Here is an 18,007-nt window from a genome sequence, read left to right as displayed (position 1 = left end):
AGTATCTATCTATCTATCTATCTATCTATCTATATATTTTTCCAATATGTTTACATGGTGGCAGGATACGAGAGATTTGATCAAACAGGGAAAATAACCACACCTGTTAATAACCACACCTGGTTAATTACTTGCTTTCGTTAAGGATGCAACAGTTCTCATGTAATTATGTGGTATTATTTGGTTAGTTTAAGATAATTATGATGTAGGCCTAACCTAGATCCATCCAGCAATTTTAACCCCTGGACACCGGGTAAGTTGCAAAGTCAAAGCTCAAACTACTGTAGTTCATTCATTTTCTGTGTTATTTAATATGTATAATGTAATAATGTAGCCTAAGTGTCGTGCTATTTTCTCCATTTGAGACGGGCATAACAACATAATAGACCTAGAGCTGGGAGAATAACAGCCGACATTTTCTAGGGGGCGCACAAACTTTGTCAAAACTAAAATACAAGACCAATTCAGGAGAGCATCAATACTGTAGCCTGTACTGCATGATCAATGTTGATCCTGTTCCTCATCTGACCCGGTTTAGAGATTGGCACCTTAGCTATCAATAATAATCACTTTCCCTGTCTTCCAAGTGTAATGGTCCGTGAAAGTCGTTTGTTTCGGCTATGGAAATCACTGACTGTGGCATACGCGCATGAACTTCGTAGTTGTAGCTGTACCTTTAAGAGAGAAATGGGGTGGGTTCAACCTGACCTCGATGAGGATAGATCGCACCCTGTTCCAACTAGTTCACCTGTTAGCAGTGCTGAGAGCTTTGGAGGTTGGATGAAGGGAGCATTTATCACGGATTTCTTATTCTTGTCTGACGTTGTGTCGGTGTAAACTAATAGCATTAATTCTGCGGAATAGCCTACGTGCCAAATCGGCATTGCGACCAGATAAGCTATGTCTCTGCTTGCGAAACGGCACCTGTTTTCGTGGTTGTTCGTCGCGTCGAGTCTACAGGTATCGAGTTTACATTTCGCACAGGCAACATACATATGCACAGCATATCTCAACGTATCTTTTGTTGCCCCACAAAGCAACGAAACTATCTGGCGATACGAAGAAATCGGACTATACGGACAAGACTCGCCAAAGGCGTCTGTAGTTGGAGACGTATACTTTCCAGACCCAATATACGGTTGTAGCGAAGGCACTGTTTATAACATTCCCAACGGATCCAAAGGCTGGATAGCCCTCATACAACGTGGAAATGGGTGCACATTTTCAGAGAAAATCAACGTCGCGGCCAGCAAAGGAGCAATTGGAGCAGTTATATTTAACAATGTTGGCAGTGATAACCGGGTCATACAAATGTCCCATCCAGGTATGTGTCCCCTTGTACGCGAACTTGGGAATTATTGAATGTTACACAACAGGTCGTTTGTGGATGTTGAAACTTACCTGAGTTTTACCATACTTCAGACGCCCATGAGGGTTACCAAACAAACTGCTAGATGTGGCAGGACAACAGAGAGTCAGATATGGAAAATGGACATTCAAGCTCTGTTCTGTAATGTGTGGCATTACCAAAACGAGGGGATATACTTTTGTGAAATGTTGTCATCAACTAAACAGTCAGTATGATCATCATCCTTTTTTAGCTAGTTGGCTATCTGCCCGCACTCACTCACACTGGAGTGGGGGAGGTGGTGGTCGTGGAGGGGAGAGTCAAAGGGTTACTTAAAAAGAGAAAAAGTTAGACAACTTTAAAACAATGCAAACATAGACCTATTCACTGACGGGCCCCTACGATCGTTGTGTTTGAGATGATTAAGCCAAACAGATCAGTCACATTCTGGATCCCCATGATTCACCAAAGTCAGGGAGGGAGCTTAGAAATCTGTAGCCTGGAATACTGCGGAAGATGTTTTCACAGTTCCTTAGGCCTACAATGCTGTAATCTAGCAACAAAAACTGTAAACGAAACTTGCTCTGTCACAAGTGCAAGTCAATCATTTCAGCGTGTATTCCTTGTGATCTCGTCACCATCACGTGTCAGAAAATGAGAATCTGGACAGCATGATCTTGTCCTACTTTGAAATCTGAAATGTACAGCCTAAAGATATTATGTGGTAAAATAGAATAGCCCATTTACATAGTCTAAAATGACAGTTGTCTGTATGGAAACAATTTGCTCAGTGGCAACATTGTAAAGGCTCAAACTCCTCATGACTGTTGTGAAAGCTAGTTGGCTTGACTTGGTGCAACAATAACTTTGCTGCTTAAACATGAATGATATTAAGCCCAATATTTATTTTGGGCTTGTGTCCTACTTTGTCAGTATTCCTCCTTCAGGTCAGACTATGACTATATCATCAGAAGATGATAACAGATCACTGTAGACCCATTACATGATTTAGCATGGCAACAAAGTACTGTAACTAGTGCTCTCATCTTCAATGTGTCTATTTGACAGAAGACTCCATTAAAGATACCTTACTGCTTACTATTTACAGGGGAGGTTGAATGATGCATTTCATCCACAGTGGATCACGGTGCATGCATGCACTACAGTGCAACTTCTTTTTGCAATAGGCCTACTTTATCGATACGCTGCCACCCAATAGCAATACTGAAATATTAAATTCATGCATAAACACATTCATGCAGATTAAATGTGTGGAATTAGAACAATCATTCAAATAAAAAGTGGTACTCAAGTATCTGTTTTCCTTTGGAAAAACACTGTAAAAATCAATCAGATCTCTGATCACACTGTAAAATATCTCAAATCAACTTATGCAAAGGTATAGGTAGCACGGTAAAAAAAGCTGTGTGATAATTAGCAATCTATAGAAAAACTCACATTTTACAGGCAATAGGCAACAGTAATGCCTCTGAGCGACTTCGTTTAACTCCAGATGTGACAGTTGGCTACCGCCAGCTAATGTAGCTTCACCTCGCCTGCTGTATCGCTATCACACTCTTCAATGTGGTGGGAGTTGGGGCCTCAATCTGGCACACTGTCAGCACCGAGGTCTACCTTGATGCAACCACGAACACTTCCACCACTCTGGCTGACATAGGACAGGCTCTCAAGATACCATTTCCTGAGAGAGGTATAAGGCTCTAAGTTAAAACTCTAGACATGGGAGGAAGAGGGACCCCGGTGCAACTCACATGTCTTCTTTAGTATTTGTTTTATTTAAATGGTGCAAAACATTGACTAACGTTTCGATGTTGATCAGATGAAGATGTTTGTAACATCGAAACGTTAGTCAATGCTTTGCACTATATTAAAATAAATAAATGCTAAAGAAGACACCTGACTTGCACCGGCGTTCCTCTCATACACTATCTGTCCTGGCCTGGTTGCACCAGATCGTCGCATAACTGCAGAAGTGTGGAGAACCTTCCTTTGTCCCTTAAAACTCTAGACACTGCACTGTTTCGAAATGGTTATGGTAATGGTATTTTGAGGACAGTAAGAAAAAAAGTAGTGAAAGCTTACCAAAAGCATAAAAGTAATGATGCCATTAATATCAATGACAATGCAGTGAATAAATATAGATTCCAGCCTTTTCCCATTTTCTTCTTCAATACTATATTATGATGTATCATAGATTAGTTATTTATATAGCTGAATTGTGATATAATTAATCGTGGGCAAAGTATCGTGACTGTATCAATTTGTGACTTACTCTGTGATCTCTGCTCTAGTGGCCATGAAGGTGTCAATTAGTGCTATGTTCTAGGTAAACTGTTGTCACAGATTAATCACAAGAGGAAATATTGGCAATGGCAACACAATAGGGCTACCTTGTGTAAATAAATACAGCTGATTTTCATAAGGAGAAGGAGGCGAACACTGACTAAAACAGAAATCGAGTTTTGAGGCAGCATGGGCAGGACTGACCGCGCATGGTTATGCTTCTGGCTCTGGTTATACTGTATGATTTAGCAGACGCTTTTGTCCAAAGTGACTGTAAAAATACAAACAATACAATAGTTGAATATCAACAGTGAACAGTGAACATCAGTGCTCAGCGCTGACCAGGTGCATCCTAAATTGAAACAATGGGAAGTTAAGTTTTACGATCTCAATTTATTGTCCAGAGATGCTCTCGAGGGACCTCTCCATGGGGTCAGAAGTGTTCCAGAGACTACTGTCCTCTGGGTTGACTGCAGCACAGTCTATGGCCTTTGTGTAGGATGAAATGGAATACACCATTCAGTGAGGTCCATTAACAGTCAGCTTGAGCTCTAGGGTCGCTGGGGGTCAACAGGGCTCTAGAGAGTTAAATGAAGGGCAACTGACTACATTGTATACAGTATGTCATGCTGTGTCAAGGGATTGGGGAACAAATCAGCGGAATATCAAGTAAACCTATACATTTCTGTCTACTTTGTAGTGACATCCCCCTAGTGTGCTTGGGTCCTGCACAAACGTTGTCTCAACTTTTGTTAACTTGTAACAAGATAGCCTTGTAGCAAGTAGGCCTAATAGAAGTGTGTTGGTAGGCTGGGCGGGTTTTATAAACTATAATGTGGTGTACCTCTCATCAGTTGTGAGTCCATCTGCTTTTATTACTTCCAGTCTCTCTGTCTGTTTGTCACTGACACACACACACACACACACACACACACACACACACACACACACACACACACAGAAACACATAAACAAAGATAAGGAACTGCTTAAAATAAGATGTGTCTGGTGGTTCCTCAAAAAGGAGACACTGTTCCATGCAGCTGGTAAATTGAGTCACAATAACTTAACCACACAGTTCAATTTAATATATTGGAATCATGGCCATCAACAAGGCTTTCATGAAGTTTCCTTCAACAATTGCTTGGAAGGCAAAATGATGACTGGCATTGGTAAATTAATAATTTTGTGTACTCACTTAAGTTAAGAGTAAAGCAGGCTTATGTTATCCCAATGTCTAAGTTGATGGTTAAGCCCACTGTATGTGCTGTCAAAAATCATGCTGGTTGCATTTTGTCTTATAATTTGTAGCTGTAGCAGAAACTAAATGAGTTGTAAAGGTCCGTTATCAAAGGAGTTTGTGAAAGCCAAATTACCACCTCTGATAGTCAGGCGTTATCAGCTGAGTTGCTGGTACGGCCTTGAAGAAGTTGTTTTCATTTTTTCTGTTTTTTTTTTTGCTTCTGTATTTGTCAGGTTTCGAAGGGCCTTTATCAACTCCCTCTTCACAGGTTTGGTCTGTAGTCAGACATGAATGTAATTTCCAGAAATGCACCCTTAGGTGGATAGATGACTGGGTCTATTATAGTATACAGGTTAATCATCACCTTCGTGAGAATGTAAACCTTTCGCAAAAAATCCTAATTATTTTCATTTCTGTATGCAAATATGGGTTGCTTGGCAGTAAACAAACAAGGCTTTCAGGTTGGTTTGGTCCTGATTATTTAACGGAACAGATAAATAGTGGTGGCATCAATTTCGATGGCGCAAAGCACACGACACAAAACACATGCAGTACACATTGTCCAGCTCACAGGCTATATAATGTACTGTACATGCCTTGCATACATGACATTTGGACTCCTCTGATCTTTTTGGACTTTGATTTTCTACAATGCTATTGACTCAACCAATAAACCGTGTTTATCTGGGTAGTCATGTGATCTGACAAATAAACAGCAGATTTAAGGTGACAAACACTTTTCTGCAAATGATAAAAGTCAAGAGAGGTCACTTTTGTCACCTTGTGTGGCCACTAAAAAGATTAGAAAGATATTTTTGGGGGGAGTCATAATCATGACCATTCTCATCTTGAGGGAGGTCTAAATTGGTGTCAAGTTTCTACATTCTTGACGTTTTTTTCACTAAACCATTTCAGTTCAGTTCTACTCAACTATCATCTCTGTTTGAAAAACTTTGACACTGACTTTTGAGTGTGTGTGTGTGTGTGTACTATAGACTAGTACGTCTGTGTTGATCACAGTTGATTATGAACAGAAGTACAATATGAGTGAATAATATGATTTGACCAAGTTAATGAACATCCCTACCAAAGCTTTGTATAAGCTTTGTGGTAAAAATGTCCTTTTTCAATGTATATGAACAACATGAATGAACAGCAGAACATAGTGTTTATCACTTCTTGTTATAACAGAAATGAGTCATTCCGCTTCAAAACAGACAAAATCCAGCAAAGTGGTTGCCATACTGCCTCAGATTTTTGTCTGTCTACATAATTTTGGGGTCCCAAAACTAAAGACCCTTGTTTTTTCATGGTTTTATGAAATCATTTTTACACTCTCAAAAGTGCCCATGTTGGCCATGTTTGGACATTAGCATCTTAAAGTTGTATTCCTAGCCTACCCAAACATGTTCTCAGTTTGACTGAACCACTGAAAGTGTAGCCTTCTGCATCCCCATTGATTTTTATACAAGGGCCTAGATTATTTAATGTTTTTTGGTCATTTTCATAGGACTAAAATGTTATGTGGGGTTATCTAGTAGGAACACCGAAATCTCAGTGGAAGTAGCTTAATGTAAACTCATTTAGTGTACAAGGTGACAGTGTTGTACCATGTTCTATTCATAGATGTATTACATTGGATGCCTCTGCTTTTTCCATTCTTGTCCCTAAGGTGAAACAATGACTTGACTTCTATTTATGTATTTGCTCTTTGTACACTTAAATGCCCACATATTGGGCTATTTCCAGTTTCCTTCATACCATTTTTACTATAAATGACAAAGAATTATGTCCTTAATTTCTTCATGTACATTATGTGTGGATAACTCAAATATTGGCACAACATTGATAAGATAATGTATTAAAAGAAACAAATAAAGATTGATACTAGAATGCAGAATATGTATAATATAATACCCCCAATGTCACTCTCACACAATCATTGAACATGCCCTACAAACATTTGATGGTTTGATGGTTCAGTGACAGTTCTGGCAGGGAACAGAGGAGATAGATGTGCAGGTTTCCAGCCCGAGCTCCCGGGCAAAATCCAAATTCGCCAGCAGGTCAGGCAGGGTTCTCCCAGCCTATGAAGGCATAGGATTTTAACAAAAATATTTTGTAGTCCGTTGCTCTGGGACTTTTCAGAGGTAACCTTATCTGTTTTGACATGGAATGACTTAAATGTATTTATGTTTTATGTGCAATGGAAACCGAAAAGTATTAACAGAGGTTAAAGGAAAAGGATGTTCGACTCTCAGTCCAGTAAGCTAGTTTCTTTTTCTTTGTCCCCGATTGTGAATGAACTAGAAAAACTGGTCTTCCCTATAGAACACCACTTCTCCTAAATATTCACTCACTTCATTTTTCGCCTCCCTGCATGTTGTGTAGTCTGTGTTCTGACATGTAGGCCTATTTAGAGAGAATATGCAAAGTAATATCGGTTTCAAATTACTTGTGACTTTTTAAACAAGATTTTATTTCTCTCTCTCTCTCTCTCTCTGTCTCTCTGTCTCTTTGTCTGTTTTTCGTTGACATAGTGAGTGTATTTGTGCTTGAGGAAGACTTGCTGCTCTCAGGCTTGGCCTTGCATGCTATGAGGAAGGCTTTTCTGCCTCGAGCACAAAGTAACAAGCAGGAAGTCGAGCCTAAAAAGAGGTTACGTTTGGTTGGTCTCCTTGCTGGTCACGCATCACCCAGACCATTGGTGTCATATCACACAACAGTGTTCTTTTTCTCTGAGATTTATCTCTATATGACAAAAGCAAGTGGTACACACACACTCTCTTCTTGTTCCGATATGAATAGGCAAAACACTATATATTTCGCAACGTATTCCCAAGCTTTCACAAGACTACAATCTGTTTTTTCTGTAATCTTTACAGTTAGTTATTATAGATATAGCTTGGGGAAGTAAACTCCAGAATACCACAGAAGTAGTGTTCTTTCATTGAACCTGACTCATTGAGCAAAATGTGGGAAAACACAAAGAGCAATTTTTTTTTGGCTGTTTTGTCAAGTCAGGTGGATGGCATGCTGTCTCACATGACATACTGTAGACAGCTCATGAAGAGCCTTTGGCAGGCATGGAGGCTTGTCAGACAGCCGTTGTCTTGGTTTCCTTCCGATATTTCTGTGCTCGCACTGTGACTGGCTAACTTCTTGGTTCCTGTGTGTGTATATATATTTTGGAAATGGACGTTTAGTTGTCACATGAGTTAAATGTTTGGCCGGTGGTTCCTGATTTTCACAGCTGTATTTGACAAGAAGCATTCGGAAATCCACGACAGGAAAACATGTAGTACTATACACAGTCCTCTCTAGCCACAAGAGTCCCATTCAGCATATTATCTGCCCAAAATAAAACACTTCCTATATATTAACACTCACACAAAAAATGTGGTCATAGCAATGTGGCTGCTGGGAATTCCATGGCCATTAGTCCAATTATACTAAAAAGTTTAGTATTTCATTACTGTTTGTATGATCTGAAGGGAGTAATACATTGGGATATCTACTGTGCAGAGACTGGTATGGGGAGATTCCCCCACAGTAAAGCCATAATATCCCAGTGAGTACTATTCATGGTACATGTGTTGTATGTCTGTGTATGAGCCCTCAAGAAACATTATGGTAGATACCTGTCTTTTTATTTCTTAAATTATAGACCGTTTCTGTTCAACTACTTTTTCATCAGTTTTTCAACTGATGGTTATTGTCATCTGAGGTGGAAAGACCTCTGACGTGATGGCTCGTACGGATAGCTATGCCAAAAGTCTGGAAAGTCTAAATGGATGAAATACATGTGTTTATCCATAACTGACAGAAAGCAGAATAGAACTGTGCTCTGCACTGCATGTGATGACAATGACCGAGCTGTGCATGTGTGTGTGTGTGTGTGTGTGTGTGTGTGTGTGTGTGTGTGTGTGTGTGTGTGTGTGTGTGTGTGTGCACAGACTGCGCTGTGTGAGGGTGAAGACACAGATGGCTTTGTGTAGTGTTCTTTCTGTGACCAGACATGCACATTTATGTGTGTGTGTTTGGGCGGGTGTGGGGGCAGGGGGGGGCTTTTTCCCAGCCTAAGAGCATCTACCGAGTATAATGTGATTTCAGCATTCCGTCATGAAATATCATTTTAATTTGAGAGTGACTGCCTCTAATGTACATTCTTTTAGTGTTCAAGTATTTTTATTATTGTTGTTATTTGTTGTTGTTATTGACTGTTGCTGTACGGTGTCCTTGATAAAATAAAATGTATTATTATTATTATTATTATTATTATTATTGTTATTATTATTATTATTAATGTAACCACATTCGTGTGTGTCCAGGCACGGGTGACACAGTGGCCGTTATGATCGGACACCTCCGTGGGATGGAGATGGTGCGTCTGCTGAGTGAGGGCGTCCCGCTCACCTTGTCCATCGAGGTGGGCAAGCAGCACGGGCCCTGGATGAGCCACTACTCCGTCTTCTTCGTGTCCATCTCCTTCTTCGTGGTCACCGCGGCGACCGTGGGCTACTTCATCTTCTACTCGGCCCGGCGACTCAACACTGTCCGGCTGCAGAACCGCAAACAGGTATCCACCTCCAACTCGCCCCGAGTTACATCAGCCAAACCTAACACCCTTGTGCTTAACCACAATGGAGGGACAAGTGTTACCTTGGATATCGCAAAAAAAACCTCCCGACAGCTCTCTCTCTCCCTCTCAGGTGACCTAAAAGAACAGGTTGGACTGGTCTGACTGGCCGCATAGTTTCTGTGTTTGTTGATATTCGTGCGGGGCCCTGTATATGACAGAAACAATAGGAGCCATTAATCTGCCCGCAATTTTTTTTCCATGCTGTTGAGCACACCCACTTCTTGACATGGAAAAGTACACTCATACACACACACACACACACACACACACACTACACACATGCTCACAGCTATGCATAGAAAACGCCAACAGCAATTCAGTAGATGAGCCTGCCTCGCACTGCCAAGAGTCAGGGAAGAATGCTGGCATGCCTGGGCTGCTCTTTGAGCTAGTAATGTTTGCCGTAGGCTCAGGCTCACCAGGCTGCTGCAATGCTGACAGGGACCTTTGAACTGCCAGCAGATAGGTCTGTTCACCTCGCAAGGGTTGAAATAGTAAGGCTGAGGTGGCTATTCCATATGCTTGATAAACGTTTTTGGTTTTATGACGCCTTAGTGATGTGGGAGGGAACACACACACACACACACAAACACTCACTCGCAAACACACACACACACGCGTTCAGCTGTTTGAGTGTGTCACAGACAAACACTATTGTCAAACAGTCACCCACAGAGTGTGAAGTTCTGGGCAAAAGGGAGAGCATTGTCCTGCCCATGTGAGTGTATGCAAAACACCACGGATACTCTCAAAATGTCAGCTAGCCCTGAATACACATACAAACCTGCATGCTCAACAAACCCACACATGCTCGCTCATACACAAACATTCTCTCTCACTCTCTCTCACTCTCTCTCACTCTCTCTCTCTCTCTCTCTCTCTCTCTCTCTCTCTCACTCTTTCACTCTGACTGAGACACACACTAACAAGCATAGAGGCTTTGTAAAAAAACATCCTGCTAATTCTCTCCAGAGATGTTCCCAAGTGATTTGAGTAATCCCTGATGTGATTGGATGTCTATTACTCTTAGGTTCATAACAATTTGATGAGTGTCCTTATTGACCGTATCAATCATTTCATAATACATTGTCAAGTAAACATTATATATAGACAATATGTGTCCTCATATGAAGCGCATATGTGAGTGTTTTGGTGCGTCTGGCATTTACGTCGCTAAAATCTCCAATGACGTTTCCTCCGGGGAGTGCTTTAATGACTCGACTGAAAAACATCCTAGGGTGAGGGTGTCTTGATTCTTCCTGAATGACATCATCTCCTTCCTCTGGATCCTACTGTAGATGAGGATGGAGATTACCTTGTCTTTGATGCTAGCTTGCGTAACAGGTTTCTGTTCAAACAGAGTGTTCGAAAAGCACTGTAAATATCAACACGTGAATCAGCAAAGAGTTCACTGACTTGCATAACAACCCGTATATGGTCACATTCATATTTTGAAACCTGGCACATGTATAATGAGTTCAGTGACTTGCATGACAACAGAGCACAGTTACATGTATACATTGTTATATATGTACATACAACTATACACTTAATAGGGTATAGAAATAAATCATGGATTAACCACTAGGGGAAATCTGATTCCATACATCATAAGACCTGGCCCCGGACAGTATTACTCTTAGGTTCATAACAGTGTCATAAGTTTATTAATTTGACTGTATCTGTCATTTCATCTTGCATGTGTTGTTAAATACACATTAGGTATAGACAATACATGCAAATATATAAGTTGGAAATAAATGTACATGTAACATGTAAATACAGACAGTAACTAAGCAACAAACATCACCGTTGTAAGACCGAGAGAGAGGGGGTGGGGGGCAGGACAAGAGAACAAGTGAATGAGAGATAAACAAGTGGGAGAAGGCGAGATTGTAAGTGGCTGAATAATGCAAAACCATGCAATGTGAAACGTGGGAAAGCCAGAGCAAACGTATGATAAGCAGAGCATTCTCATGGCCTCTTGTATACGGGCGCCCCGCTGTAATCCACACTCCTGGTCCATCTCACACACACACACACACACACACACACACACACACACACACACACACTGATGAATTCCCTCATCCGCGTCCTCTTGACACACTTTCCTCCTCTCCCCTTTGCAGAAGCAGCTGAAGGCCGAAGCAAAGAAGGCGATTGGTCAGCTGCAAGTCCGCACACTCAAACAGGGAGATGAGGTACTGACCATCTGCCCTCGCTCCTTTTTTTTTATAACTTTCTTCCCCTCCTCCCATCTCGGTCTCAGCCCTTCCTGTTTGCTTTTCCTCCCTTCCTGCTCCACTTTCCTCCCTTCCTCCCTCCCTCCATCCCTCCCTCCCTCTCTCCTTCCTTCTGCATGGAAATGAAGCATTTTGCATTTTGTAAGTCACTTTGGATGAAAATGTCTGCTCTCTGAATACATGTAAATGGGAAACGTGTGCTGTGTTCTTTGCAGGAGACGGGGCCAGACGCAGACACCTGTGCAGTTTGCATCGATGCGTACAAGGCCGGAGATGTGCTCTCCATTCTCACGTGCAAGTGGGTAAAGCATTAACTCGATCACAGAGAATTTGCTTACTACAGTGCTGAGATCAAGTTAAACTTAACTTAAATGTATTTGTAATGATACTTTATTTATTTTTTCAGATTACTGTGATACTTCAATCATTTAAAAATAATTGAAAATGTGTCTGAATAATAAAGTGTGTGTGTGTGTGTGTGTGTGTGTGTGTAGTCATTTGTTCCATAAGCAGTGCATTGAGCCTTGGTTACTGGAACACAGAACGTGTCCGATGTGCAAGTGCGACATCCTCAAGGCCCTGGGAGTGGAGGTAAGAATGTTCACATTGTGCACCTGCTTGACTACCGTCTCCACAGCCCAAAATAAACCCTATTCATTTTCCTTGAAAGCACAATGTTCCACAAAATCCAAATTCAGACCTTAATTTGGATGTGCCCTGAATGTGCCGAGACATATTAGCTAATTTAGCAAAAATTATTCTCTCTCTCTCCCTCTCACTCTTCCTCTCCTCCTCTCCCTCTCTCCCTCTCCGTCTCTCTCCTTATCTCCTTGTTTCTCTCTCTCTCTCTCTCTCTTTCTCTCTCTCAGCCTGACATAGAGGAGCCGCCCCAGGAGATCACCGTGCCTCCAGAGATGTTCTCATTTCCCAACGTGACCGAAGACACTCGCAGTGAGACGGCCTCGTCCGGCTACGCCTCCATCCAGGGCTTGGAGCACCACAGCCCAGTGGAGGACACTCCACACTCCAGCCCTGGTAATGCACCAGTCTCTCTCTCTCTCTCTCTCTCTCTCTCTCTCTCTCTCTCTCTCTCTCTCTCTCTCTCTCTCTCTCTCTCTCTCTCTCTGCACTCGTGCTGTTATGTCTCTTAAATTCTGCCCTGCATACCTCTCACCCTCCTGTTAAAGGGTGCCCGGGCCTTTCACGCCTCTGTGCTGATCATATGGCATGGGCTGGCCTGCAACCAAGACTTCTTTTCAACCTTTAGTATTCTGCCTATCATAAGACCTCAACAGCTGCCTTCAAAGCAGTAGTAGTTGATTTGAACATGACCCTTTTTGTATATGTTAGCCTTTATATGTTTTAAATATATAACTCCAAGTGCATCTTTCTGTAACTGTATGCACTTTTCCACATAGCAGGATCACTAACCTCCCAGATATATATACTGTACTGTATATATGCAGTCTGTGGTAAAACGGATAGTTCCGTTCCTTGATTATGATTGGCTGAATCGTGTTCGATGCATTTCGTTCTATAGTAATGCGCTACCACAACTAGCACAAAAGTTAGAGCAAAGATCCATAAGAAGGCTTTGCATCGTGCCTAACAACGCCCCTTAGCTGTTCTGAATAACAGTATAAACCACGGCCTCTCTGGGCATATTGCTTAAATATAGAACACTTTACACTATCAGCTGTAAATCTTTTTTATTATATTTTACACATTGACTTATAAGTGCAGATGTGTACAATGTATGGCCTGAGAGGGAGGTGTGATATTTCAGCTACGCATAACACAACGTCTTCCAACGTCAATGTCATGACAATGTCAAGCATGTTGTGTCTGAGGTGAGGCTGCGCTCGAGAAGCACTTTTTGGAATTGCGCTGGATGAAAAAAAAAAAAAAGAAACAGCGCAGAGGTGGTGAGACTTGAGAGGCTGCTCTCACATTTCCCTCATCATCCTCTTTTACCGTGGAGTAGGACATGTGTTTGGAGAACGGACGTCATTCTTGAACACTGAGCCGCTGGTCACGTCAGGAGCTCCACTCGATGTGACGGAAAAGTAATAGGCTAGGGCTGTTTCGTGAAGTTTGTTTTCCTCCTGGTTTGAGTTTTAAAAGGCTGCACTGCAGTGTTGCTTCCACGTTCAAGGCAGCCGATCAGCATAAAGCTCACTTCATTATTTATGTGGGTGCCAGCTAGGCGTGAGATATCTAGAAGCTACAAGGCCCATTTTCTTCCCCAGCCTAATTATTGGGTTGGACATGGGCTTGTAAAATAGCATCTGAGCCAGATTTTGACAGACCAAAGTTGCATACCTCCTTCTATGTTAACATCAGCGAACAAGTTCAAAACCACTATACTACGCATCCATTCTATGTCATCTTTAATCTTAGTTTAATTCTAGTTAATGAAATATATACAGTGGGTATAGTAAGTATTCACACCCATGCTAAAGTTGACTAAAAAGAGGAATATAAAATCATCTTTTGAGAATTGATTGTAATGCCTTAATTCAAAAAATGAGTAAAAATCAAACCGCTAAGGACACTAATTTTCTTTGTGATTGAAGAATGTATCGTAAATAGATAAATGTTCTTCCTTAAATACAGGTTGCATAAGTATTCAACCCCTATGTTAAATTCCCATAGGAGCAGGAGGATTTTTTATATGTTTTTATTTTTAAAGGCCAGCTATTTCATGGATCCAGGATATTATGCATCCTGATAAAGTTCCCTTGGCCTTTGGAATTAAAATAGCCCCACATCATCACATACCCTTCACCATAGCTAGAGATTGGCATGGTGCTTTTTACAGTTAGCCAATTAGCCTGTTTGATGCTCATTGAGCTCAATGCAAATCAAACAGGCTAATAGGCTAACTGGAAAAAGCACCATGCCAATCTCTATCTATGGTGAAGGGTATGTGATGATGTGGGGCTATTTTAATTCCAAAGGCCAAGGGAACTTTATCAGGATGCATATTATCCTGGATCCATGAAATAGCTGGCCTTTAAAAATAAAAACATATAAAAACTCCTCCTGCTCCTATGGGAATTTAACATAGGGGTTGAATACTTATGCAACCTGTATTTAAGGAAGAACATTTATCTATTTACGATACATTCTTCAATCACAAAGAAAATTAGTGTCCTTAGCGGTTTGATTTTTACTCATTTTTTGAATTAAGGCATTACAATCAATTCTCAAAAGATGATTTTATATTCCTATTTTTAGTCAACTTTAGCATGGGGTTGAATACTTACTATACCCACTGTAAGTGTTCCTTTCACATTCAACAATAACATTTCTCTATTGCCATGGTTTCTCATATGAAGAGAAGTTATAACCCAGCCACTTGCCCATGGTTCCTCATCCTGAAATTGGAGAATATTCTGTGGTTGCAGAACATTTGCATTTTTCCAACAGAGGGTGATTGTAATATGAGCAACATCAGTGAGACTGGGAGAGTAGTATCCTGCTAGCTTTTCTTTTAAGTATACCTTTGTGGGAGGTGTACTGTATGTGTTAAATTATTTCATTTTCTCCCCATCTTTTACATAGCTTAATGTTCTGGGTCAGAAACATATTCATCATAAGAAACATTTCACACATATTCAGCGTAAGAAGCGTGGGTGTCATTGACATCTAATCCTTTTGTAAACAGGGTTCATGACATGAGGTTAGGAAGGACGATTAAATGTTGCTACTGCAATTCTTTAGTGCAGGTCCAAATTCACTGATAATTGTGGATGGTTGGAATGGACTACTTGAATAAGAACATGGTTTAGTGACAACCCAGGGTAAGTAAGTGGTAAGCCACCTCAAAGAAGCACCTGGGGACTTTGTTGTGCTTGCACAATGAAGCCATAGGCATCTTCTATTAAACCCTCTAGGAGGTTTACCACAGAGTTAACTTGTGTAGGGTGATGTCACTAATGTCACTTAGCTTATGTCACTAAACCACACTGTTGTAACACGCAACAGGTCCTTGTATCTTGTTGTAATGTGAAGGTTTGTGTTGTTCTTGTGTTTCAGAGTCCATCCCTGACCTTGCATCAGTTCAAGTGGACGTCCAGCCACATTACGACAACCTTGCCTTTGAGAGCGATAGCCAGAGAGACCCCAGAACATGAGTGCCGAATATGCAACCACACACACACACACACACACACACACACACACACACACACACACACACAAATTCACACACAGTCACATCCAAGTCTCCTTTGATCTTTTGGACTTAGTTAAACTCAGGTTGGCCTAACTCTATCTATGCATATCATTGCAATCCCCACCCCACCCCTCTTCTCCACACATACACACACACACACACACAAACACACAAACAAAGGCTAATTTAGCAGGAGTGGTATCTATGCATATTAGTTTTCATTATTTTGATATCAAATCTCTGCAGAGTATCTCTGCTTCAGGCCAGGACAGGCTGGCCATCAGAACACTGTAATTGTATGTAATGTAAGTAATTTGAATCTGTAGGTTAGTTATTTGATTGTCTGTCATCAATCATTGTGTCTTAAGCTATGTGTTTTAATAGCTGAAATTCCTCTATGCCGATAGGACAGTTTTCTGTGTGTTTTAACAGTACCAGTGATGGATCATGAGATCTCAGACCACAAGCCAGACATTTTCTTTGTTGCTTTGCTATCTTCTCTTTTAAATGTACATTTTGTGTGAGTGTGTGTGTATATATTGAGTGTATGGGATTGTCCATGTATGTGTGTTTGTGTTTGAGAGAGAGAGAGAGAGAGGAGAGAGAGAGCAGAAGAGAGAGAGAGTGGATGCAGTAGTATGAATGAAGCTTTATTTTTTTAGCAGAAGGATGGCATTCAGAGAGGCTTTTGGACACAGTTTAGTACTTTTTTCTACGTTTGTACAGAGTGCATTCCAGAGCAGCGTGTGTGTAAACAAGGCCTTATCACTTTCTGCCTGAAAATACGGACATCAGTTCACATGTCCCTGTTTAAAAAATACCTGTAGTGCTCCATCTGCTGTCTGTGTGTAAAACTGTCAGCTGTACCTTCGCCAGTGGCAAACGCAAGTGCATGTGTGAGACCACAGTATGTTCCTTTTTTTTTTAAATGAAAATGGGTGTTATGTAACATCTCAAAGAAAATTGTTGTGCTTTTTTCATTTTATTGGTTATCATGTTCTTGAATAGTTTGTTGATTCCTCTTTCATGTAGGTGAACCTGTGTGAAAAAAAATAATCATGTCATTGAGTGATTACCATTGTAAATGTTGTGAAACCCCTACTTTTATACAGGGATAGATGCTAGTCCTCCAAATGACATTTTGTATGTAATGCTATCTTTTTTTCCAGAGATATCCCTGAAAAAAAAAAGAAATTGTTTTGTTTTTCAGTACTCACCTGGTCTTACACCGTGAAGTCATGTGCTCTGGTATAAACTGGCTGTGCAGATAGTGTGCCTTAAAATGTGATCATCTACAGTAGAAATGAATTATTTCCTAATATTTCATACAAAAGATGTGTTCTCACTTCATGAAATTAATAGTTTCTGCATGCACTTTACAAGAATGATTTGATCTCAGTTGCAGTTTTTTCTTTGCTTGAAGGTTCCAGTTCTTCGTAATGAAGAGCTTTTAAGTGTTTTTGATTAATGTTAAGGGACAAAAGGAATTCTTACCTTTTCATTGTTAACTTGGGTTGTGTTGGGTCTTTGATAACAGCTATATATTGCAAAAAGAAATTAATAAATTCTTGTTTTATGAAAACTGTGTGCTTTTGTCTAATGTCTATGTGTCTAACTGTGTGCTTTTGTCTAATGTCTGTATGGTTTCGTAGATAACTTTGTGTAGGCCTACTAATGTGACCGATAGGACACAATGTAAATGATGGCCAGAGGAGTGGATTGGAAAGGTAGGCCTACAGGAAAATTAGCATCTTTACTCTAGAAAATCTCTTTTTAGGCTATGTGTTTCTGTGTTCTGTGTCTTTCCCCACATTGTTGTCAAGAAAAGTTCAGTGTACCCTGAAACCTTTAGAATGCACCCATGTAATTGTTAAATGAATGATTCTCTTTGATTGGTGTTTGGTCTTTTAAAACTTGAGGAAAACAGGAGTGTTGGTAGGTAGGCTATCCTATAAGTGTAGGCCTTGCAGTGTAGTGTGCACAATCACTACCGCTCCCTATGGACTTCACTCCTGTATCGTTTAATGTATTATGAGCTACTGGG

The 18,007-nt window shown here is 40.8% G+C and overlaps 1 protein-coding gene across 1 annotated transcript; it reads left to right on the top strand.

Annotated features, from left to right (window-relative positions):
- The first annotated feature begins 733 nt into the window (after nt 1–733).
- On the top strand, nt 734–17,548 carry rnf128a (ring finger protein 128a). The gene is made up of 7 exons (XM_062536859.1): nt 734–1,324; nt 9,227–9,474; nt 11,670–11,741; nt 11,999–12,081; nt 12,278–12,374; nt 12,653–12,818; nt 15,825–17,548. The coding sequence occupies exons 1-7, from the start codon at nt 901–903 to the stop codon at nt 15,920–15,922; spliced, it is 1,188 nt and encodes a 395-aa protein (XP_062392843.1). The 5' UTR covers nt 734–900; the 3' UTR covers nt 15,923–17,548.
- Nucleotides 17,549–18,007: the final 459 nt, after the last annotated feature.

This window comes from Sardina pilchardus, chromosome 5 (genome assembly GCF_963854185.1).
Source record: "Sardina pilchardus chromosome 5, fSarPil1.1, whole genome shotgun sequence".
Taxonomy (NCBI): Eukaryota; Metazoa; Chordata; class Actinopteri; order Clupeiformes; family Clupeidae; genus Sardina; species Sardina pilchardus.
The sequence above is the reverse complement of the archived record's forward strand: the minus strand, read 5'-3'. Positions and strand labels throughout refer to the sequence as shown.

Coding starts and splice junctions, on each gene's coding strand:
- rnf128a (XM_062536859.1), top strand. CDS start 901: ATGTCTCTGCTTGCGAAACGGCACCTGTTTTCGTGGTTGTTCGTCGCG. Junction 12,375..12,652: donor TCAAGGCCCTGGGAGTGGAG/GTAAGAATGTTC, acceptor TCTCTCTCTCAG/CCTGACATAGAGGAGCCGCC. Junction 12,819..15,824: donor CACTCCACACTCCAGCCCTG/GTAATGCACCAG, acceptor CTTGTGTTTCAG/AGTCCATCCCTGACCTTGCA.